Genomic DNA, 26,078 nt, shown 5'->3' on the forward strand with positions numbered 1-26,078 from the left:
CCTCGTATTACCCCTTACTCCAATTAAACATTTTCCTAACTTGTCTGTTCCTATCCCTCTCCAATGCTATGGTAAAGGAGATGGAATTGTGACCATGATCTCCGAAATGCTGTCCTACTGACCATGTTCATTTCCCTATACCAGATCAAGTACAGTCTCTCCTCTCTTAGCCCTGATGAAGGGTCTCAGCCCGAAACGTCGACTGTACTTCTTTCTATAGATGCTGCCTGGCTTGCTATGTTTCACCAGCATTTTGTGTGTGTTGCTTGAATTTCTAGCATCTGCAGATTTCCTCGTGTTTGTCTCTCCTTTCTTGTAGGCTTATCTACATATTGTATCAAGAAACCTTTTTGAACACATCTAACAAACTCCACCCCATCTAAACCCCTTGCTCTCAGGACATGCCAATCGATATTTGGGAAATTAAAATCTCCTACCACGACAACCCTGTTATTATTACACCTTTCCAGAATCTGTCTTCCTATCTGCTCCTCAATGTCCCTGTTACTATTGGGTGGATCTCTGCTAGATCCTCCCTAATTCCCACAAAATCAGCCTTGCTCTGGTAGAGTGACCTGTGAAGTGGTCATATAGTTTTCCATCCCTATCTGAAAAATAATAGAATTATGGCCATTCGAGCCAACTTACTCCCTGACTATCACTTCATATCTGCAGTGATGTGAGAAAGCAGCTGTATCCCTCCTCTGTTTGCTAATTCCATGGGGTTGCAGACTGTGCTGGCCCACTTGAACAGGGCTACCCCATCTGTGGTCCACGGACCCCTTGTTTAATGTTCAGATTCATTGGCATAAAACAGGTTGGGAACCCTTACTTTAATGGATTTTGCGAACAACAACTTAGATGTTTAAGTAACTACTGGAAGCAGGTACTTCATCAGTCTAGACTCTAGGTGAATTGTCAAGGCATAGAAAGATGTGGACCTGATGCTGGTAAATGGGATGAGGAAAAATGGATGCTTGATGAATATGGTGGGCCACAGGGTCTATTTATATCCTTTATGAAGCTGTCTTACAGGAAATGGTTCATGTTAACAGGGTCTTGTTAAGGATGCCAATTGTTATGTGGGTAGGTCTAGGCAGACCAAGTTAATGAATCTTTGTCTTTTGTATATTTAATGAGTTCTGACCTGTATGCTTCAGTGAAAGAATCAGTGATAGATTAGATTTCAACCTCTTGAGTGTGTGTGCATACATAATATATTCTAAATTTGTGACTCGATAATGGTGTAATCTTTGTTTTGAAATTTCCTCCTTTTTGTATAGCTCAATTGCAGCAGACTCCTCCCAGCTTTCTAATGCTGGCAAAATTATTGCAAGAATCCTCCTCAACAGCTGCCATTGGCAGAGAAGATCTGTGGTTGTGATGCCGATACTGTTCATTAAGTAGTACAATGGATGTAATCTGTAGAGTATGATTCTCATTTTATAAGGAGTGCATCACTGATTGTTGTGTGTGACCTTTCTCAACCTACAACAACAGCTTTAACTGTCATCCACCAAGAGGGACAAAAATTCTCTACACTAAAATAACCATAATACATTGCATCCTCCTTTTTCAATTTACAAAATTGAATTTAAACCATTTTCCTGGAAACACATACACTCATTGACCACTTTATACATAATATTTACATCTCATTAATGCAAATATATAATCAGCCAGTTGTGTGGCTGCAACTCGATGCATATAACCATATAACAATCACAGCACGGAACCAGGCCATTTCGCCCCTCCTAGTCCGTGCCGAACTCTTAATCTTACCTAGTCCCACCTACCCGCACTCAGCCCATAACCCTCCACTCCTTTCCTGTCCATATACCTATCCAATTCTACCTTAAATGACACAACTGAACTGGCCTCTACTGCTTCTACAGGAAGCATGGCCAAGAGTTCCAGTTGTTGTTCAGATTAAACATCAGAATGGGGAAAATGTGATCTATGTGCCTTTGACCTATGGAATAAATGTTAATGCCAGAAGGATGGTTTGAGTACCTTGGAAACTGCTGATCTGAAATTTTCAAGTACGAGAGTTTCCAGAGTTGCAAAGAATGGTGAAAAAAAAAATCCCGTGAGTAGCAGTTTAATGGGCAAATGGATTAAAGAGAGGTCAGATTAGAATGGCCAGACTGGATCAAGCTGACAGGCGGGTGCCAGTAACTCAAGTAACCCAAGAGTGGCATGCTGAAAAACATCTCTGAATGCACAGCACATCAAACCGTGAAGTAGATGGTCTACTGCAGCAGAGGGCTACGAGCATACGGTCAGTAGCCACCTTATTAGGTACATTTTATAAATTAGCCACTGAGTGCATCCTTTATAAATCAAAGAATGACTATCAATGTAAAGGAACACATGCAAAATGCTGGAGGAGCTCAGCAGGCCAAACAGCATCTATGGAAATGAATAAACAGTCAACGCTTCAGCCTCAGATCCTTCATCAGGACTGCAGCATCTGAAGACATTCTTTTGTTTAGTGTAATCAGTTATCCTTCTTGAGTACATTTTAAGATATTCAGTAACTTATTAATGAAGCAATTTCTACCTCTTCTGAAAATTATAACATAATTGGAAAATTGTTGTTTGTTGTACTATATTGTAATGAAATTAAGCAAATCTTCCAGAACAAAAATAATGTTGTTTTGTGTTTGTTAAGTAAAAAATGATTTTCTTTTTCCATGGGTGAGGCACAATAATAGCCATTGCCATACCTTTTTTGTCATTGCTAATTGATGTTCAGGGTCAGTTTATTGTCATTTAGTCGTGCACGCACACCCTGTACCACCAAACGAAACAACATTCCTATGGACCAAGTTGCACAACTTAGTTCAGTGTACACACCTTCAGTCACCACAGCTGTCCTAACACAGTTTCCACATCAGGGGCACAGAGAATTGTCTCTCCCTGTTTAGTGCCCCTTTTGGAGCATTGCATGGGGAATTTGAAACATGTAGCTTAGAACATTCCCATAACAATCTGATTTTTACAGTACAGTGCCAGAATGAAGCACCATATAGTTGATTGAAAGTTAAATGTTGTAAGTAGTTCTGTATCATTCCTCCATTCAGCCTGATCTCCCTCCATTAAATAGACCCCTCAGCTGAATTCCAATCCACCAATCCTATACTCCTCCTACAGCACTGTCAATCCAATCCCTTTATTTTCTTTTCATCCCTCCCACAACTATCTGTGCTAATGTGAGATTTCTTCTGCTTTAACACAGCCAAAGAGAAAATCTACTCAGCTTGTAGCTAAATCCCAACTCAGCTTTAGAAAAGGAGTGTAAAGTTCAAAGTAAATTTATTATCAAAGTACATATGTCACCACGTACAACCCTGAGCTTCATTACTTTGCGGGCATTCAAAGTAAATACTAAGAAACCAATAGAATCAATGCAAAACCGTACACAACAAAATGGACAAACAATATGCAAAAGATAACAAACCACAAATACAGAAAGAAAGAAAACAAAATAATAATTATAAATAAATAAGCAATAAATATCGAGAACGTGGGATAAAAAGGTCCTTGAAAGTGTTTTCATGTGTTGTAATAACAGCTGAATGTTGGAGTGAGTGAAGTTGAGTGGAGTTATGCACTTTGGTTCAAGAGCCTGATGATTGAGGGGTAGTATTTGTTCCTGAACCTGGTGGTGTGGGTCCTGCGGCTCCTGTACCTCCTTCCTGATGGCAGCACCGAGAAGAGATCATGGTCTCGATGGCAGGGGTCCTTAATGATGGATGCTGCTTTCCTGCAATAATGTTCCTTATAAATGTGCTCAATGCTGGGGAGAGCTTTACCCATGATGGACTGGGCTGAATCTACTACTTTTTGCAGGATCTTCTATTCTGGGACATTGGTATTTCCATACCAGGCTGTGGTTTAACTGGTCAGTATGCTCTCGACCACACATTTATAGAAGTTGGACATGCAAAGTCTTCGCAAACTTCTAAGAAATTAATGCACTGCCATGCTTTCTTAGTAATGACATTTGCGTGCTGAACCTAAACCAGATCCTCTGCAATTATAAGTTGCTGGCCCTCTCAGCTTTTCATCTCCTGATGAGGACTGGCTCTTGGACCTCCAATTTCCTCCTGAAATCGATAGTCATCTGCTTAATTATGCTGACATTGAATGAGACATTGTTGTTGTGGGAACACACAGCCAGATTTTCAAACTCGCCTCCTATATGCTAATTCATCACTACATTTTGATTCAACCAATGACAGTCATCAGTAAACTTAGATATGGCATATAACTCCCAATTTCTTATCATTTTAAGTGAAACATGCCAAAATGTTATTATCCCATCTGAGCTATGCCATTTTAGCACACATTTTATGGTACTCTGTAATATGAAGGCAATTGTGAAATATTTCTAAAGGGGAAACGATTGTAAAGAGCTCCTTATTTCACTTTACTTTTGCTGGGTTCAAGAGCTAATTGCGCCACTTTAAAAAAAAACATTACTACCTGTGTTAAATGAGGCCTCATGCAAATTTTATTATGTGTAGTTAATGCTCAACTATGTGCTGAAAAAAACTGTTCTTTGTATGGTACTCAAACGTTGTCATTTGTGCAGAACATGAAAAGAGAACAAAATTAATTAATTTCAGAGTGTGGGCAATATGTGATTGGTATTGTGCTAAATAGTATTTTCATATAAGCTGACCCAGGGTTTTACGCAACAGATGCATCCACTTATGATTGACATTTATAATGCTGATTGAGCATGATGGCAAAGATGTATTTTTTAAAAAAGTTATGTGTTCATGCCCTTTCTACATACTGGTTTAAGGCCAAAAAGGCCTCTTGCCTATTGTACCGTGCAATTTCTGGTTTTTATTATATCCCAATTTTTGCATAGTCAGCCTTTTACTTGACATTCAATGAAATGTTATGCAATCCAATAAAGCAACATCGAAAAACCAGAGATTCATCTATGAATTGGATACGATATCCAAAAGAGAAGAAAATTATACATAATTGATCCATTTTGAGTACAGAGACAAACTAATGGAAAGGTTTGCAAACTGAGTAGATGTTTCAAATATAATGACATTATTTGCCTATTAATTTTATTAATACGATTGAGAAGCATTAACTAAGCTGAAGATATTTTATGTGCCACAAATTTTTGCTTGCTTAAAGATAATTCATTTTATCAGGCAGTCTTATTAAAGGAAATGGTAGCTTGAATAATTATCCATTATATTGCAGTCCCTCAGTAAATATAATGTGCCTTTCCGGTAATGGGATAAGGTTTTACACAGTTCAGTCCCAACAGCTGAATGTGTCTTTGATTCTTTAACTGGACTGGGATCATGTCCAACAGGGAATCCACCACATGTCTTTAAGAAGCTGGTCTCACAAGACTGTTAATGATTATTTAAATGTTTTACATTTTTGCTCTTTGCCATGATCTAGCCTCTGATACTAAGTAAGGTAAAACTAAGGAAATTGTTGGAAATTACCTAATGGAAAGAAAAAACAGTCCTAGCTATCACAAATCAAGAGTAATAGTGAAACCAGAAGCAGTGTATCTTCATTTGAAAAACCAAAATAAAGCAAATGTGGGAATTCCAGCCTTTCTTTTATGTCCCCAAATCCCTGCCAAAAACCTTTCTTGATAGTGTGTAGAATTTAGAAATGTTAGGTTGTAAATTTGACCTATCAACCTAAAATTTTATTTATTTTGTCATATGTTTCAGTACAAGATTTGAATTTTGTTCCAGGATTTGGTTTAAATAAGAACTGAGGCAGCATCCATTCGAGAACTGCCATTTCCTTTTCAAAAGGATGTTGCTTTACTGCAAAGCATTTTTATAACCTCACACCATGTGTATTCATTGTACAGTGCATATCAAAAGGTTTTATGTTGATACACCATAACTTTTATTTATTTGCTCGGGTTTGGCAGGAAGTAGTACTTAAAAACATGTACATAGGCAGCTGTCAAACGTTAGAAACGAGAAGAATGTCCTTGTTTTTAAGGAGCACAACCAAGAAAATTAAGCCATAAATAATTATACTTCTAATGGCTTTTACATCCCTCTGTTCTGTCTGGGTTGTGTTTGCCTCCCAAATGATTCCCCTGAGGTTTCTCCTCAATAAATAAAAGTTGGGATTTAGTACGGTATTTACCAGCAGGAAATGAGGAGAAGTGAAGATGGAGAAGATGGAGATGTAATGGAGTTGGCAAGGGAAAGAGGGAAAAACAAGTCTACTAATTACATGCTGTGGGCCTAGAGAATCAAAACCTGACAAGGAGTAGTGAGGTTGAAACCTGAAGTCCACGAGCAATGAAGGTGATAATAGACAATAGATGCAGAAGTAGACCATTCGGCCCCTCGAGTCTGCACCGCCATTCTGAGATCATGGCTGATCATTCACTATCAATACCCAGTCCCTGCCTTGTCCCCATATCCCTTGATTCCCCTATCCATCAGATATCTATCTAGCTCCTTCTTGAAAGCATCCAGAGAATTGGCCTCCACCGTCTTCCGAGGCAGTGCATTCTACACCTCCACAACTCTCTGGGAGAAGAAGTTCTTCCTCAACTCTGTTTTAAATAACTGACCTCTTATTCTCAATCCATGCCCTCTGGTACTGGACTCTCCCAACATCTGGAACATATTTCCTGCCTCAATCCTATCAAATCCTTTAATTATCTTAAACGTTTCAATCAGATCCCCTCTCAATCTCCTCAATTCCAGTGTGTACAAGCCCAATCTCTCCAATCTCTCTGCATAAGACAGCCCTGCCATCCCAGGAATCAACCTAGTGAATCTACGCTGCACTTCCTCAATTGCCAGAATGTCCTTCCTCAAACCTGGAGACCAAAACTGTACACAATATTCCAGGTGTGGTCTCACCAGGGCCCTGTACAAATGCAAAAGGACATCCTTGCTCTTGTACTCAATTCCCCTTGTAATAAAGGCCAACATTCCATTTGCCCTCTTCACTGCCTGTTGCACTTGCTCATTCACCTTCATTGACTGATGAACTAGGACTCCTAGGTCTCTTTGCATTTCTCCCTTACCTAACTCTACACCGTTTAGACAATAATCTGCCCTCTTGTTCCTGCTTCCAAAGTGGATAACTTCACATTTATTCACATTGAATGACATCTGCCAAGTATCTGCCCACTCACCCAGCCTATCCAAGTCTCCCTGTATTCTCCTAACGTCCTCTTCGCATGTCACACTGCCATCCAGTTTAGTATAGTCAGCAAACTTGCTGATATAGTTTTCAATGCCCTCATCTAAATCGTTGACATAAATCGTAAAGGGCTGTGGTCCCAATACAGAGCCCTGTGGTCCCAATACAGAGCCCTGTGGTACCCCACTAGTCACCTCCAGCCAGTCCGAGAAACACCCATTCACTGCTACCCTTTGCTTTCTATCTGCCAACCAGTTTTCTATCCATGTTGAAACCCTGCCCCCAATGCCATGAGCTCTGATTTTACTCACCAATCTCCTATGCGGCACCTTATCGAATGCCTTCTGAAAATCTAGGTACACTACATCCACTGGCTTACCCTTGTCTAACATCTTTGTTACACCCTCAAAAAACCCCAACAGATTAGTCAAGCATGATTTGCCCTTGGTAAATCCATGCTGGCTCGGCCTAATGCTATTACTGCCATCAAGATGTGCCACTATTTCGTCCTTAATAATGGACTCAAGCATCTTCCCCACAACTTCCCCCTTCTTGAAAAGTGGGATAACATTAGCCACTCTCCAATCTTCAGGAACTGATCCTGAATCTAAGGAACATTGGAAAATGATTACCAATACATCCGCAATTTAGAACCCTCGGATGCAGACCATCTGGACCCGGGGATTTATTAGCCTTCAGTCCTACCAGTCTACTCATCACAGTTTCTTTCCTAATGTCAATCTGTTTCAATTCCTCTGATATATTATGACCCTGGCCCATCCATACATCTGGGAGATTGCTTGTGTCCTCCCTGGTGAAGACAGATCTAAAGTACGCATTAAATTCTGTTGCCATTTCCCTGTTTCCCATAACAATTTCTCCCAATTCATTCTTCAAGGGGCCAACATTGTTCTTAACTATCTTCTTTCTCTTCACATAGCTAAAAAAGCTTTTGCTATCCCCTTTTATATTCCTGGCTAGACTGAGCTCATACCTGACTTTTTCTCTCCGTATTGCTTTTTTAGTTAAGATATGCTGTTCCTTAAAACTTTCCCAATCATCTGAATTCCCACTCATCTTAGCCCTGTCATACTTCTTTTTCTTTAATGCTATGCAATCTCTGACTTCCTTTGTCAACCACTGTGGCCCCTTCCCCCTCTTTGAATCCTTCCTTCTCATTGGAATGAACTGCTTTTGCATCTTTTGTATTATGCCCAAGAATATCTGTCACTGCTGATCCACCGTCTTTCCTGCCAGGGCATCCGCCCATTTAACTTTGGCCAGCTCTTCCCTCATGGCTCCGTAGTCTCCTTTATTTAATTGCAACACTGACACCTCTGATCTGCCCTTATCCCTCTCAAATTGTAGAGAAAAACTTATCATGTTATGATCACTTCTTCCTAATGGCTCCTTTACTTCAAGATTACTTATAAATTCCTGTTCATTACACATCACCAAGTCCAAAATAGCCTCGTTCCTGGTTGGCTCAAGCACAAGCTGTTCCAAAAATACATCCCTTAGACACTCCACAAACTCCCTATCCTGGGGTCCAGCACCTACCTGATTCTCCCAGTTCACCTGCATGTTGAAATCTCCCATAACGACTGCATTACCTTTAGCACATGCCAATGTTAGCTCCCTAATCAACTTGTTCCCAATATCCATGCTACTGTTTGGGGGCCTGTACACAACACCCATTAGGGTCTTTTTACCCTTACTGTTCCTCAGCTCAATCCACACAGACTCTACTTCCCCTGTTCCCAAGTCACCTCTTGCTAAGGACTGTATTACACCTTAGCAAGTCAAGTACATTTGAAGGTGGACTGATAAAAATCTACACGTTTTTATAACAAATGATTCATTCACTTGTCTGCTCAAATTCCGGGCGTGCTCTGTTGGCGCTGGAATGTGTGGCAACATCTGCGGGCTGCCTCCAAGCACATCCTTAGGTTGTGTTGGTTGTTAACACAAGTGACACATTTCGCTGTATGATTCAACGTCATGTGATAAATAAATGAATCCGAAACTGAAGTCTTTTCTAAGGAGCACCAGAGATTTTTAAAAAAATCAAATTTGTAAAAACCGTTCATGAGAAAATTTAGTAATATAACTTACTCAAGTATTCTTGCAGGTAACCAAAGCAAATGTCTGCTGGAATATTTTTGCGTCATTATAGATATGCAGTTCTACAGTTCTGAATATTTTAAATGCAGAGCAAGACACCTCGGAATTAAACTGACTACACTGTGTATTCTGAAGCATGGAAAAATGACTTGTTGAATAATTTCAGATGTGAGATCAAGGCTGTTATTGAACAGTAAATGATAAAGATTTATGTATTTGTATGGGGTAGACCAGATGTTGATGCAGGTAAGACATAATGTAGCTCTTTGTACTATGCGATGTTACTAGTTAATTCAAAATGTGCGAAAGATCTAGCGCCCTCCATTCTATGTTTCACTTTCTCAGAAAATCTAAGTGTTTTGGGATTAATAACTTGTGTTCTAAATCTAGCCTGCACTGAACCTACTGTATGTCCAGTCAATGTAAAACCTTTGTCACACAAAAGTAAAATACATAGAATATTTTAGTTTTCATGTTGTTCAAAGGGTTTCATTAGAAATTGATCCATGCATCAAAAGGAATATAAAACCAAGGTGTTGGGAAGGCTACTGATTGTGGACTTCCAGAAGGGTGAGATGATGGAACACATACCAATCTTCACAGAGGGATCAGAAGTGGAGAGAATAAGCAGTTTCAAGTTCCTGAGTGTCAAGATCTGAGGATCTAACCTGGTCCCAACATATTAATGCAGTTATAAAGAAAGCAAGACAGCAGCTATACTTTATTAGAATTTGAAGAGACTTGGTATGTCAACAGATACACTCAAAGACTTCTATAGTGGTACTGTGGTGAGCATTCTGACAGGCTGCACAGGACCAAAAGACTTCAGGAATGCAAGAATATTCTATTACATCCCAGCACAATATTTGCATTATATTCAACCTTGCATTGGAAAACATATCTTGTAAGTTCTATGGAGTACCGATCCTTTACTTCTATAGATACATGGTGGAAAGCATACTGACTGGTTGCATCACAGCCTGATTTGGAAGCATCGATGCCCTTGAACCTAAAAACATACTAGAAGTAATAGACATATTACTAGACATATGACTAGAAGTAATAGTTCATCACAGACAAAGACCTTCCTGCTATTGAGCACAATTACAAGAAACGATGTTGCAAGAAAGCAGCAATCTTCATCAAGGATCCCCACCACCCAGGCCATACAAAACTAGTGCTTTTGATACACACTGATGTCACAACAAGTCTCCAGACATCCTGTGCATATGATTAGTGTTCTACAAAAAAAAGATCTTAAAAAATTAATTAAATGGCTTCAGGAGATTAAACTTTAGTTAAAACTTCGTGTGCTTTTCCTGCTTACCCGGTAATGGCATTGTCAGATATTACTGATTACAGTTGGGCATTCAACATGATCACCACCTCAGTATTAATCAAAAGTTATCAGGCCCTGAGCCTGTGTGATACCCTCTGCAAATGGATTCTCAATTTCCTTGTTGGGAGACAGTAGTCATTGGTAAAAACACCACTCTTCAATGATAGTCTACATAGACTCTACTCTCTCTGGCTCTACCTCTACTTCTGTGTGAAGAAAATTTTGTGCATCTCCAAAAACACTTGCACATTTCCATAGATTTACAGTGGAGACCATTTTAACTGGTTGTATCACAACCTGGTATGAAGGATCCGATGCATGGAAGCACAAGAAGCTGCAGAGGGTTTTAGACTCAGCCAGCTCCATCATTGGCACAACCCATCTCACCTTAAAGGGCATTTTCAAGAGGCAGTGACTAAGAAGGTGGCATCCATTACTAAGGACCATCACTATCCAGAGCATAACACAAAAATACAACTGCAGATGCTGTGGATCAAAGAACCTGCTGAATTCTTCCAGCGTCATGGACGTATTCTACCATCCAGAGCATGCTCTTTGTTACTACCATCAGGGAGGAGTTGCTGGATCTTGTAGACCCACACTCAGTGACTTCCCCTCTATCAGATTTCTGAGAGGTCCATGAGCACTACCTCATTATTTCTTTATATATTTATTTTGTAACTTGTGGTGATTTTTTTGTCTTTGTATTCTATTGTTGCCACAAAACAGCAAATTTAACGTCAATTAAGTCAGTGATGATAAACCAGATTCTAATGTTGGTGTCATCTGCAAATTTTCAAATTGCATTCTCAAGTCCAAATAAGTTCATACAAGTGGTGAACAGCAGTTTATCCAAATTGATTCTTACAGCACATCATGGTGTAGAAATTGAATCACAGGTGCTTTCAGGGTTTATTGAAAATTTCTTAAAATAGTAGATCTCACTTGAGTTGCATGAAGCCTGTAATATTTGTTCTCAGTCCTCAGTGCTCAGAAACACTAACGTACAGATAATCACTAACATGCACATCACCATGATAGTACTTCTATAACTTAAAAGCTGCATGTGTGACCCTTGCTATGAGGAATATGGATGCTGAATATAGCTCACATAATTGATAATAGCTGATAAGCAATTTGCTTCAGTTTTTTTTGTCTTGCGATCTCAGCTGAATAGAAGAACTTTCTAAGTTAAGTCTTCTTCTCACTAGATGCAAGTATTGGAATTACGATGAACGTCTGCTGACATCCAGTGTTATCATTGTCTTCCATAATGAAGGATGGTCAACACTTATGAGAACTGTCCACAGTGTAATCAAGAGGACACCCAAGAAGTACCTAGCAGAAATTGTTCTAATTGACGATTACAGTAACAAAGGTAAGAGCTTCCTTTTAAGGACCAAAATCTTGCCCTGTAACATTACCCCTCTGCTTTACTGTCCTTTAAGATGCTTATAAATGGCTCCATGCCCTTTCTGGCTTCTTCCCCCTTCCTTCTCAGTCCTGAAGAAGGATCTCAGCCTGAACGTCAGCTATCTATTAATTTTCATAGATGCTGCCTGACCTGTTGGGTTCCTCCAGCATTTAATATATGTTTCCATGACCAATATTTATTGCCATGTTCTAAAATTGAAGGGCTAATATGGGAAATAAGTTGATATTCATGTCAAGTTTGTTGACCTCCAGATCTCTGTAGACGTTTATCAGTCTGTGAATTTAATTTCTAAATATAATATTGCAGTTTTGAAACTGTGACAATGTATATTTTAGCAGTAAGCTCCCACAAACCCCAGTAACCTGATCTATTTTAGTGATATTAATTACATGAGAAATCATGGCCAGCATGGTAGGTATAACTTCTCCTTGTTTCCACAACACCCAGAGATTTGTTGGTTATGAGGGTAATTAGTTACTTTAAATTTCTCCTGGTGTAAGTAGATGGCAGGTGAGTTGGAGGAGAAATTGATCAGTCTGTGAGAAGAGAATATAGTACAGGAAATTAAGTGAGCAACTAATTTTGGTGGGTGCTGGGGTGGAGATAAGCCTCTACTAAAGAAGGTATAAAGCTCTCCTTCCCTCCAGTAGCCTGTAGGCCACCCCTAGGCTGACTGTAGCACCTGCTTAGCGCCCCTGATAAGAGTCACGTGAAGCCATGGGAGCAAGCGGTGTTTGGTCATATGAGCAGGCGGTGCATATCACAAGTCCTGGTTATGTGACCACTGATGCCAGGCAGGCAATCTCTGAAGAGTATTGATACTGGCTGGAGTCACCCATCTTGTAAAGATACTGCCCAGAAGGCATTGGCAAACCTTTTCTTTAGAAACATTTGCCTAGAACAATTATGGTCATGGATAAGACCACGATCGCCCATATTATGTCAACACGGCACATGATGATGACAAACTTATTTTAGGTGGCACAATAGCTTAGTGGTTAGCATAACACATCACAGCACCAGCAAACCTGATTCAATACCCGCCACTTTTCGTAAAGAGTTTATACGTTATCCCCACGACCGCATAGGTTTTCTCCAGGTTCTCCTGTTTCCTCCCACATTCCAAAGACATAGGATTAGGATTAGTGAGTTGTTGTCATGCTATGTTGACACCGGAAACACAGGTACATCCTCAGACTGTGTTGGTCATTGACACAAACAACGCATTTAACCATATGTTTCATTATTTAGATGTACTTGTGATTAATAAAGTTAATTTAAACTAATCAAAGGGGATATATGAAAATCCTTTGAGAGGTGACGTTACCTCTGAGCTGAATAGCCTCCTTTGATCCCATATGAGAATATAATGATCTGTAATGTAATGTGATTCCTTACTTTTGTTCATTCTTTCCTGTGCATTTACCATCTGACATCTATTGCCAACCCTGGAATTTGTTCTACAGTTTAAAAAAAGTGTTGTGGCGACCCACTTTCTGCGCAGGCTCACAAATAGCCAGCACGCGGGGGGAGACTTTGGTAATGCACCTCTGACGTCATTTCCGCCCGGAGAGGGTGGGTGCTAGGGATTAAAATACCAGCTCCGCGGTTTGAATAAACTAGTCTTGAAACGACTTACCGACTGCGTGTAGTTATTCCAGCGCTGTGTGTAGCACATCGCGACATTCGAGACCCCGACGGTCCAAACGGGATTTGAACCAAAGATGACCGACTCTTCATCTGTTCACGCAGTTTCGCTACAACTGCCGACTTTCTGGACGCTGTGACCACGCGTGTGGTTTAGCCAAGCAGAAGCCCAGTTCCAGATTTGGCCGATATCCTCTGATTCCACGCGTTACTACCATGTAGTGAGGACCCTTGACCAGGAGATGGCCGCCCAGGTTGCGGATTTCATACAGTCGCCCCTGGAAGAAGGCAAATATGAAGCATTCAAGGCGCTGCTCATTGGAACCTCTGGCCTCTCGCAGCGTGAGCGGGGTGCCCGCCTGCTTCACCTGGACGGTTTGGGAGACAGAATGCTGTCAGCATTGATGAACGAGATGCTGTCCCTGGCTGACGGACACAAGCCCTGCCTCATTTTCGAGCAAGCGTTCCTAGAACAACTGCCCGAGGACATACGTCTGCTGCTGGCTGACGCAGATTTCAGCGACCCCCGGAAGGTGGCGGCCCGGGCAGACGTGCTGTGGAAAGCCAAGAGGGAGAGTGTGGCGTCCGTCGGTCAGATTATCAAACCACGCGCCCAACAGTGGACCAGACCAGGCCCGGCGGGAGGGGCGCACACAACACAGAGACAGGAGTGAGGAGGCCAGTGAACAGTGCTGTTTCTACCACCAGCAGTGGGGCACAAAAGCCCGCCATTGTCGCCCGCCCTGCCAGGGCCAGGGCCAGCTGCCGCTAATGACTATGGCGGCAGGCCACCAAGACAGCCTCTTGTACGTCTGGGACAAACCGTCAGGTCACCGCTTCTTGGTCGACACCGGAGCGGAGATCAGCGTCTTGCCCCCAACGGGGTACAACACCCGCAACAGGAAGCCAGGACCCACCCTAAGGGCTGCAAACGGCAACACGATACGGACCTACGGCACCCGCACAGTGCAGCTGCAGTTCGGCGCAAACCGGTTCACGTGGGACTTCACACTGGCCGCCGTGGCCCAACCACTACTGGGGGCAGACTTTTTGCGAGCTCACAGCCTGCTGGTCGACTTGCAAGGGAAAAGACTGGTACATGCTGAGACTTTCCAGACATTCTCCCTGGGTGAAGCCCAGTTACCGGCCCCACACCTGGATTCCATCACGCTGTCGGACAACGAATTCACCAGACTCCTGGCGGGCTTCCCATCGATTCTGACACCGCAGTTCACGGCGGCCATGCCCAGACACGGGGTACAGCACCACATTCCGACCTAGGGACCACCCCTCCACGCCCGCGCACGAAGGCTCCCCCCGGAAAAGCTCTGCCTGGCAAAGGAGGAATTCAAGCGGATGGAGGAATTGGGGATCATACAGCGGTCCAACAGCCCATGGGCCTCCCTCCTGCACATGGTGCCCAAAGCGACGGGGCTGGAGACCATGCGGTGACTACCGCAGGCTGAACGAGGCTATGACACCGGACCACTACCCTGTGCCGCACATTCAGGATTTTGCAGCAAATCTGCACGGTGCACGGATCTTCTCCAAGGAGTACCTCGTCCGGGGTTACCATCAAATCCCGATGCATCCGGATGACGTCCCCAAAACTGCACTCATCATCCCTTTTGGCCTTTTCGAATTCCTCTGCATGCCGTTCGGCCTAAAGAATGCCGCACAGACGTTTCAGCGGTTAATGGACGCAGTGGGACGTGACCTGGACTTCGCATTCATCTATTTGGACGACATCCTCATAGCCAGTAGCAGTCGTCAGGAGTATCTGTCCCACCTCCGTCAACTCTACGCCCAAATGAGTGAATATGGCCTGACAATCAACCCGGCCAAATGCCAGTTCAGGCTCGACACCATCGACTTCCTGGGCCACTGGATTTCTAGAGACGGGGCAACCCCTCTGCCCGCTAAGGTAGACGCAGTCCGCCATTTCCCCCGACCCAACACAATCAAAGGCCTTCAGGAATTCATGGGTATGGTAAATTTCTACCATCGCTTCCTCCCTTCAGCTGCCCGAATCATGCGCCCCCGTTCGCCCTGATGTCGGGTAAGGGCAAGGACATTACCTGGGACGAGGAGTCTGCCGCCGCTATCATTAACAGGAAAGAAGCCTTGGCAAACGCTGCAATGCTATTGCACCCCAGAATGGACATCCCTACCGCCCTCACAATGGATGCATCTAACACGGCAGTCGGTGGAGTGCTGGAACAATTCATCAAGGGTCGCTATCAACCCCTGGTGTTTTTCAACAAACATCTGCGACCACCCGAGCTCAAATACAGTGCTTTCGACCGGGAACTGTTGGTGCAATACCTGGCAATCCGGCATTTCAGGTACTTCTTAGAAGGCAGGCCGTTCGCCGCGTTCACGGACCACAAACCGTTGACCTTCGCCTTCACGAAGGTGTCCGATCCCTGGTCGGCTCGCCAGCAGCGATATTTGACCTACATCTCGGAGTACGCGACAGACATCCAGCACGTCTCGGGAAAGGACAACGTCGTGGCAGACGCACTCTCCAGACCAGCTGTCCAGGCCCTGTCCCTGGAGGTGGACTATGCAGCACTGGCGGAGGCGCAGCAGGCAGACAACAAGATGCCCAGCTACAGGACTGCAGTCTCGGGTTTGCAGTTGCAGGACTTTCTCGTAGGCCCAGGTGATAGGACCCTCATGTGCGACGTGGCTACCAGCCAACCTCGCCCCATCATCCCGGCAGCCTGGAGGCGGCGGGTTTTCGACTCCGTACACGGTTTGGCGCACCCATCTATCAGGACAACCGTCCAGCTGGTTTCCAGCAAGTTTGCGTGGCACGGACTTCGCAAGCAGGTCAGTGAATGGGCCAGAACGTGCCCGCAGTGCCAAACAGCCAAGGTACAGCAGCACACTAATGCCCCGCCACAGCAGTTTGAACCCACCCACCGGAGGTTCGACCACATTCACGTGGATATCGTGGGCCCCCTACCAGTGTTCCGAGGAGCGCGGTACCCCCTAACGGTGGTAGACCGGTTCACAAGGTGGCCAGAGGCAGTCCCGCTCACCGACACATCTGCTGATTCCTGTGCCCGAGCACTGATCGCAACCTGGGTAGCACGCTTCGGGGTACCAGCCCACATTACCTCCGACAGAGGCACCCAGTTCAGCTCCAGCCTGTGGCCAGCCTGTTGGGAACGCAGTGCACCACACAACTGCCTACCACCCACAGTCGTACGGACTGGTGGAACGCTTCCACTGTCACTTGAAATCGGCTCTTATGGCCCGCCTGAGAGTTCCTAACTGGGTGGACGAGCTACCCTGGGTCCTGCTTGGAATTCGTACAACGCCCACAGAGGATCTGCACGCCTCTTCGACTGAGTTGGTGTACGGCGCACCCCTGGCCGTCCCAGGAGAGTTCATACCAGCCCCAAGGGAGCAAGAGGAAGAACCCGCAGCAGTCCTGGTCAGACTACGCGAAAGACTCGGCAACCTGGCCCCCGTGCCAACTTCACAGCCAACTACCCCGGACTGACCCTGACCCATGTACCCAAAGACCTGCAAAACTGTAAGTTTGTGTTTGTATGAAGGGGCGGACACCAGGCGCCGCTACAGCGACCGTACGAGGGGCCGTTCAGGGTGATCAACAACAACGGGTCCATGTACGTTCTGGACATTGGGGGGAAAGAGGAGATTTTCACGGTGGACCGACTCAAACCAGCCCATGTGGACTTGGCGCAGCCGGTCGCGGTTCAGGCACCGCAGCGCAGAGGCAGACCTCCCAAGCGGAGTCCGACCCAGACTGAGGACATTGGGAGGGTGTATTGCCGGTTCTTGGGGGGGGGGGTTATGTGGCGACCCACTTTCTGTGCAGGCGAACCGGCTCACAAATAGCCAGCGTGCAGGGAGAGACTTTGGTAATGCACCTCTGATGTCATTTCCCCCCGGAGATGGCGGGCACTCGGGATTAAAATACCAGCTCCGCGAAGTTTGAATAAACTAGTCTCGAAACGACTTACCGACTGCGTGTAGTTATTTCAGCGCTGTGTGTAGCACATCGCTACAATATAATATTTTCAGGAATCCACAAGGGGGCATCATTTTGCAAGAGATTCTGCAGATGCTAGAAACCCAGAGCTACACACACAAAATGCTGGAGGAACCCAGCAGGTCAGGCAGCATCTATGGAAAGGAATAAAGAGTTGACAAATCAGGCCTGGACCTGTCATCGGGACTAGTCTCAACCAGAAACATTGACTCTTTATTCCATTCCCTAGATGCTATCTGACCTGCTGAGTTCCACATTTTGTGTGTGTGTGTGTGTGTGTGTGTGTTTTACAAGCTCTTTGCTTTGGGACTTCACTTTAATATGGAATTTAAGGCAATATGTGAACAAAATGCAAATTTTACTCTTGACTCTGAGGAATTCCCAGCACTTCTACTCCCTCATTTTAGTAAAGTAGGCATTTCCACACTAGGTAGGCACTTCCACCTCCACTTCTACCCCACCACTGCTAATTTCAGATAATCAGTTTAAAAAACAGCCTTGAAAACAGTAGCCACAAAGCTACCGGATTGTTTGTTAGAGCCGTCTGATTCACCAAAGTCCTTTGGGGAAGGAAATCTGTCACCCTTACATGGGCGGTCATGGGCAATTAGGAATGAACAACACATACTGATGGTACCACTGATGTCCACATACTGGAAACAAGTGGAAACAAAAAGAAAAATGACAACATTAAGTTGAAGCTGTTCTCAGGGTAGCCACAATCCAGCACATGTCGGCTATCATTTTTTAAAATTCATTACCTCTTTTAGTTAAGTTCTTAGGAGTTCTGATGAAAGATCTTCACCCGAAAGTTGACTGTTCCTTAGCATTACCTGCTGACTTCCTCCAGAGCTTTGCAAGTTGTTCAATGTTGCTATAACCAGCAGCACCATTTCCAAAAGAAAATAAGGTATAGCAGCGGAATTAAGTCATTTGGCCCATCAAGTCTGCTCTGCCATTTCATCATGGCTGATCCAGTTTCCCTCTCAGCCCCAATCTCCTGCCTTCTCCCCGTATCCCTTCGTGCCCTGACCAATCAAGGATCTGTCAACCTCTGCCTTGAATATACCCAGTTACCTGGCCTCCACACCTGCCTGTGGCAACAAATTCCACAGTTTCACCACTCGCTGGCTAAAGAAGTTCCTGCTCATCTCCGTTTGTAAATGAACACCCCTCTATTCTGAGGCTGTGACCTCTGGTCTTAGACTCCCCCACCATTGGAAACATCATTTCTACATCCACTCTATCTCCCTAGGGCCCAGGTACTCTTGGTTGTCAATTAATCAGCTTGATGAAACTTAGCTTAATTTTAGTGTAACCAGATGGATTTCTGATTATGTCAGCTCACCCTTCTAAAGTGATTCAAAAAAATGTTTCCTCTGCATTAGTTGCTAAATGTAGTCTGGCATAAAATAAGTATTAAACCAAGTAACCTTAATGCATAATCATCTAAAAAATAGACCCATTTACTCATGCTTTTGTGTGCAATTTGTCCAGAAATACTTATTTCTGCACATGATAACACACTGGCATGTACTTCAGAGCTGACTAATGACAATCTGGAAATTGGCACAGGAACATACAGGTCTAATTCATTTTATACATCTAAAGTTCGCCCAGTGTGAGGCACACATCTAATGACATAACATGGAGCACAGCAGACATGGCAGGCGAAAAAAGGGAGTGAAGCCCATTAGCAAGACATTAAGGGATAAGAATGTAAAGTAGCCCCACTGTGGTCAAGATATTTTATCCACAATCTCTACCAGCCTAGTTTCCCTATGTTCCATTTTTGCACATAAACATCACTCACAAAGATCACAACATCTCTATATTAAGCCTATCAACTCAAAACACTTTGATTACCGGCTTCTTAATCCCTGTACTTTACAATGGCATTGGGCCATTTGATTTATAGGAATTGATCAGCTAGCCCATCAGTGGAGAAGCAGTTACAGATTGGGTCACAGCTTTGCAGAATACAACCCCCCTCCTCAATCAGTTTACAAAGGTGACCCTGAGCTTCCAATTGCCTCTCACTTCAGTTCCCGGGTGCTGTCCCACTCTGACCTCTCCACCTTGTGTCTTATTGCTCTGATTGCAGATATGATTATGTTACTAAACTATAAATTGGAGACACTGGACTAGTGACACAGAGACATCGGTTATGCTGTAATTATCCATTCCATTATTGGTGGTCATTTCAGAAATTAAACTGCTTTAAATAGAAATTTAAAATCTCTCATCAAGCAGCAGCCCTCATTTTGTATGTAGAGATTTAATTGCATGAAGCTATGATGTGTTTTCACATTCAGTCCATTCTTTTAAAAAGACATCCTACTATGCACAGAGCATAGAAATAGGTCTTTTGTCCCATCTAGTTTATACTGACCTGATCTTCTGCCGAGTCCCATATGCCTGCATCTGAACTATATCTGTCCAAACCCTTCCCAGCTATGTACCTATCTGACTTCTCCCAAATGCTACAATTGAACCCGCATTCACCATTTCCACTGGCAGTTCATTCCATTCTCGCGCCACCCTCTGAGTGAAGAAGTTCACTGTCTGATTCTATTTAAATATTTCACCTTTCACCCTAAACCTATGACCTCTAGTCCTAGTATCACCCAACCTGTGAGAAGAAGGCTTGCGTATATATTCCCCTCATAATTGTGTACACCTCTTTGGATCTCCTCTCATTCCTAACATTCCAGGGGATAGAGTCCTATGGACATGACTCTTTATCCATGAAGTCTTTTGGACGTGACTCCCCAGAGTTTTGCACCATGGGCTGTTTCTTAATTGTAGCATTAACTTCAAAATTAGTTTGGAATATCCTTGGCTTCAAATAATTTACTGTTTTTTTGTTGTCTTGTCTCCAGCACATTTAAAAGAAAGATTAGATGATTATTTGAAACAATGGAATGGATTAGTCAAAGTATTTCGAAATGAAAGAAGGGAAGGATTAATTCAAGCAAGAAGTATTGGTGCTCATAAAGCAACACTTGGACAGGTAGAGTATGGATTCTTATTCATTCAAAATCTGCATGATGTGGAAAAGGATCTTTTTCTAGAATATTAGTTGACATTTTCAACTAATGGCCCAAATTCTACTAGAGCAGCTAGGCAGTTTAAATTCAGTTCATTAAATAAGTCTGAATAAAATAGATGAAACTGCTGGATTGTCATAAAACCCCATCTGGTTCACTTATGTGCTTTAAAAATCAAAATCTTATTCACAACAATGTTTAACTGTTCAGTGTCTTAGAATTCTTTCAGCACAAGCGGAAGCCATATACAAGCTTCATACCTGAGCAACTCACTAGTTCCATCTATTGTCCTCTTCAGTGCAGGTTTGCAAATTTGTTTTCACCATATATTTATTCAATCCGCTTTTGAAGTCCACAATGCACATTCCAGATTCCTTCAACACACTGCATTAAAATATTCTCCCATGTCACTGTTAATTCGTTTCCCTTTTGTTTCATACTGTGATTTCTAATCCTTGCCACCTCCATCAATGGGAACACCTGTGAATATCCACTCAGTCCACACTCCTTATCATCTTAAATCAGATCTCCTAAAGCCTTCTCCCTAAAGAAAAACAGTCTCACCTTCTTTTCATTCATTGAACTATAGTCCCTCATCACAGAAACTACTCCGATAAGCTTTGACATTCTTTCTATAATGAAGTAACCAGAATTGAATAGACTACTCCAGGTGAGGTAGGACTGATGTTCTACAAAGGATTGCATGGCTCCTCTGTGCTGTGGCATTGGCTGATAAATGGTAGAATTATAAAAGCATTTCCCAATCTGTCCTGACACTTTTCTATGACATGTGCACCCACCCTTTCCGATCCCTCTATTTTTAGAACAATTGTCTTTATTCTATATTGTCACTTCTCATCCTTTGTAACTAAAATGAATCTTATATTAAGCTTCACTTACCTGTCTGTTTATGCCCTGCTACAATTTGCTGCCGTCCTCTTTCCCCAAAATGATGTTCATATTAATCAACTATATTTACTAGAATCTTGGTTTAATGAGGGAGTAACATTGACCATTAGGTCACCATTTCCATATCCAAAGAGCATTAAATAATTATGGTCAGTGCTCCTCTGAAATCTTACCAAGCTTCCCACAAGATTAAAGTGACTTACCAACTTCAAGTTTAGCCAACTTTTCTACTGCCATCATGCTAAGAATTTTTAACATACCTTCACTTGTACTTTCAAAACACCCACTTCCTTGGTGAAGACTGATGCAAAGTATTCAGTGTCTTAACAGTGTTGGATTCTGATGGTTTAATCCAAGGTTCTTTCAGAAGTCGGAAAAGAGACACAAAATGTGTCGCTTCCCGATCGTTTTATTAAGCATTAAGAGAACAAAGAGGGTTGGAAACAGACAGTGATAGAAGTCTATTAATTGAAGAGGGGGAGATTCAAAAGATGGTACCCAGCATGGAGCAGCTCTTTTTATATTCCATATAAGAAAAATTCCATTCAAATTTGTAGATCAGAGTCAACCAGTTAGAAAGCTTTTATTCAAATAATGCAGTACCAAGAGAAGCTTCCAGAATTTTTCTAAAATCATACCAGTATAACCATTAGGGGACACACTGAACAACTGCAAAGGCACATTGGGAAGCATACTAAGCATTTGTTTGCATTGAAATAATTATATAAAATGCAAGCAAACAGTTATTAAACTGCAAAGAAAATAGCAATTAAACAGTTGGATCTAACAACAGTGTCCTTGGCATTGATATGTCGGGTCCCATTTTTGTCCTTAATAGTCCCCACTCTTCCAAGGTAATGTTATCTTATTACCATTCATATGCCATCCTTTACTTTATCATTTAAATTGATTGCTAGTCTTTTCTCACTTACTTTGTTTGTCGCTGTTTGAGTTTTCAGTTCCACTCTTGATTTTTCTGCAATCAAACTGGCATTTATTTCCTTCACAATGTCTGTAAGCTCCACCACAATACTACCACCAGTCACATTTTCCACTCTTTTATCCTACCTCTTCCCATCCCACAGCATCTTCCTGTTGTAACCAGAGAAGATGCACCTCTTCCCTTCTCACTGTCCAAGACCCAAAACAATCATTCAACTTGCGCTCCCTCCAATCTAGTAAAATGTACTCCATTTTATCTTTTTCCCAGCTTATTTATGTGAATTGTATGACTGTCAATAAACAAAACATTTCCTAAAATGTGCTTATGTCACTCAAGGGTCTAGTGTTACACAGTTACAACATCTATTGCAAAACCTTTATTCCTTAATTTCCAGGTTTTGATATATCTTGATGCTCATTGTGAAGTTGGACATAACTGGTATGCACCACTAATAGCCCCCATTGCTGCAGACAGGTAAGGCGAGCTGTTTTCCTTCAAATGTAGTTCAGAAACTGGGAAATCAGATACTAGTAGTTAGATTACTTGGGATTGTAGTTTATTTCCCTTTCATACCCATCCTTTCATACCCATTTTTGAATTGTAACATTGTCTATTCCCAACTACCTTTTGAGAGTATGTGATGTGTCACCTTATTGAATTACTAAAGTTTCTCTAGTGAAGAAGCTCCCACAGTACTATTGAGTAAAGAGTTCCAAGTTTTAGACCCAGTGACAATGATATATTTATAAAATGTTGAAGTAGAACCTGCAGGTGGTGGTCTCCCCATGCGCCTACTGCCTTCGTGCTTGGAGGTAGAGATTGTAGAGTGCACGTAATTGAGGCACTCTACTTCAGCAATGAAGGAAATGAATGCTTAGGCTTGCAAATGAGATAAAACTCTTAGCAGGTTTCTCTGCCCTGGATGGTATTGAGTTTTGCTTTTGGAAATTCCCTGAACCAGGGATATGAAGACTATCCCATCGTGCTCTTGACTTGTGCCTTGTAGATGGGAAGAACTTATCAAAAGGTGATTTAAGTTTGTCATAACCAAGGGTGGTATTGGGAATAAGCTCCCACTACCTATTAAATGCTCCCATTGTTTTGCATCTCAAATCACCTCTGACAACCAAGTCCAGCTCCTGGCCTTCACATGTGGCTTAGCTACTGAACCCAGCGGAACAGTTTTCACTGACAGGAGAAGAGGCAAAGGCAAGTTATTGGCACCTTACAAACCAGTTGCTTTGGGCAGATGGGACTCATCCAGGAGAAAGAAAACTCTGATCTCAAACCTCTGCTGCCTTGTGGCTATACACCCTCATGGGGGGAGGGTTCGAGAATAAACCCCAAAGGGAAAATATGGAGCTGGAGTCCCTAAGGCAGTTGAGTTCAACGCTGATTGGCAACTCCTGTATCGGTGCCAAATTGTGTCGGTCTCTGCAGTTTGTTTGGATTCATTCGCTATGTGGAGAGGGGTGCCCACGACATGGACAACAGCTTGCCCTCTATATTGTACTGTCCTGGTTTGCGTGTCATGTAGATAGCTAGCATGCAGCATCCATGGTTGACCCCAACCAGCAGAGGGCCTAATATCAAAAGGGTAAACATGTATTCTTTTTAATAGGTCTTAGATCAGCACCAACACAGAGCTTTGCACTGCAAAGTCAAAAATCTTTGAGTGTGTTGGAGAAATGAAACAAAAACAGCACTAAAGTTCCCATGCGCTTTTGGGAAAAGTAGAAAATTGATTAATGTCTTTATATCATTATTCCTTCAATTTCAATGCTTTAAAGGGATAGTCTGGTGATTTGTTCCAATGCTATATCTGAGAAAGTCCGGCTTGGTGGTGCAATAATATCAGCGCGAGACTCCGGAGCGATGGTTCCCGAGTTCGAATCCAAGTTGGGTTGAGTGTCAAGCTAGCAACTCGGCCTCGTAAAAACAAAGATAGCTTGCTACAGAAACACCGTCAAAAGGCGGGACCCCGATAACTCCACCGCTGAGTTAAGGGCTATTCTTCTTCTTCTATGTCTGAGAAAGCAGCCATGCACAAAATGGCTTCTGTGTTTTACTTACATGGAATTTGAAGAAGTTCGATGCAACTTACAGTATATTACTATGAGATATGTTGACATCTATACAGCTTTCAGTGTTTTCTTCTTCAATGCACTTATCCTTGCACCATTCAAAGAGCCTTTGTAGATTTGTATAATCAGTAAAGGTTCATTTATTTTATTTAGAGATACAGCACAGTAGCAGGCCTCTGGTCCAATGAGTCTGTCACCCAATTGCACCCGTGTGACCAATTAACCTACTAACCTGATTTTCTTGATTCCTGAACATCAATTTCTCAAACTTGTTAATTACTCCTTCTCCTTCGCCATTCCCCCTTCCTTCTCTCACCTATCTCCTTATCGGTCCATCGTCTAGTGTTCCTCCCCCTTCCCTTTCTTCTGTCCTCTCTCATATCAGATTCCCCTTTCTCCAGCCCTTTATCTCTTTCAACAATTGACTTTCCAGCTCTTTACTTCACCCCTCCCCCTCTCCCAGTTTCACCTATATCCTACAACCTTGTAGTTCTTCCTCTCCTCCCCCCACCTTCTTGCTCTGGCTTCTGATCTCTTTTTTCCAGTCCTGATGAAGGTTCTCAGCCCAAAACACCGACTATTTACTCTTTTCCATAGATGTTGTTTGGCCTGCTGAGCTCCTCCAGCATTCTGTATGTATTACTTTGATTTCCAGCATCTGCAGATCTTCTCTTGTTTGTGAACTTACTAACCCGTACATCTTTGGAATGTGTTAGGAACCTGGAGCATCCGGAGGAAACCCACGCTGTCACAGGGAGAACCTGCACGCTCCTTATAGACAGTGGAGGAAGTGAACCTAGGTTGCTGAGGCTGTAATTAAGTTACACTAATCACTATACTCCATGCCACCTTCTAACAAGTGAAAATCTAACCAGCTCCCCTTGACATTATATGCGATTACTATTTCCCACTAGCAGTATCTTGGTGCTTTACAATAATCAGACATTTAATCGCATCAGCTACACAGTACTGTGCAAAAATCTCAGGCACATATACATAGCCAGGTGCCTAAGACTTTTCTGTAGTACTGTATATGATGTCTTTCCAATTACCAAATAACCTTTAATATTACTGAGCTAATACAAGCTTAAGTACTCTTATTTCTGTTTCCCAGCCACCTTCATATTTTAACCAATATGCAGTACTATGCAAAGGTCTTATGCTCCCTAGCTATTTATAAGTGCCTGAGACTTACACAGTGCTATATAAATATTAGGCAAGAAAACAGATCAGGAGCTACAAAGAATACCTGCTTTCTGACATGCCAGTAGTTTTCTAGTATTTACAAGGCAGAAAATTAAGAATGTGTTGGGATACTTGCTTAGATGAATTCAGCTTCAA

General features: G+C 42.8%; 1 protein-coding gene across 2 annotated transcripts in view; it reads left to right on the forward strand.

The window, feature by feature from the left end:
• galnt7 (UDP-N-acetyl-alpha-D-galactosamine: polypeptide N-acetylgalactosaminyltransferase 7) overlaps positions 1 to 26,078 on the forward strand; it is a 134,205-nt gene that overhangs the window by 70,494 nt on the left and 37,633 nt on the right. For both annotated transcript variants that reach the window (XM_059974279.1, XM_059974278.1), the window contains exons 3-5: positions 11,854 to 12,020; positions 20,634 to 20,764; positions 23,048 to 23,127. In XM_059974279.1, coding sequence (XP_059830262.1) covers positions 11,854 to 12,020; positions 20,634 to 20,764; positions 23,048 to 23,127 — 378 coding nt within the window. The remainder of the gene's footprint in view (positions 1 to 11,853; positions 12,021 to 20,633; positions 20,765 to 23,047; positions 23,128 to 26,078) is intronic.

The sequence above is a fragment of the Hypanus sabinus genome, chromosome 7 (genome assembly GCF_030144855.1).
Source record: "Hypanus sabinus isolate sHypSab1 chromosome 7, sHypSab1.hap1, whole genome shotgun sequence".
NCBI lineage: Eukaryota > Metazoa > Chordata > Chondrichthyes > Myliobatiformes > Dasyatidae > Hypanus > Hypanus sabinus.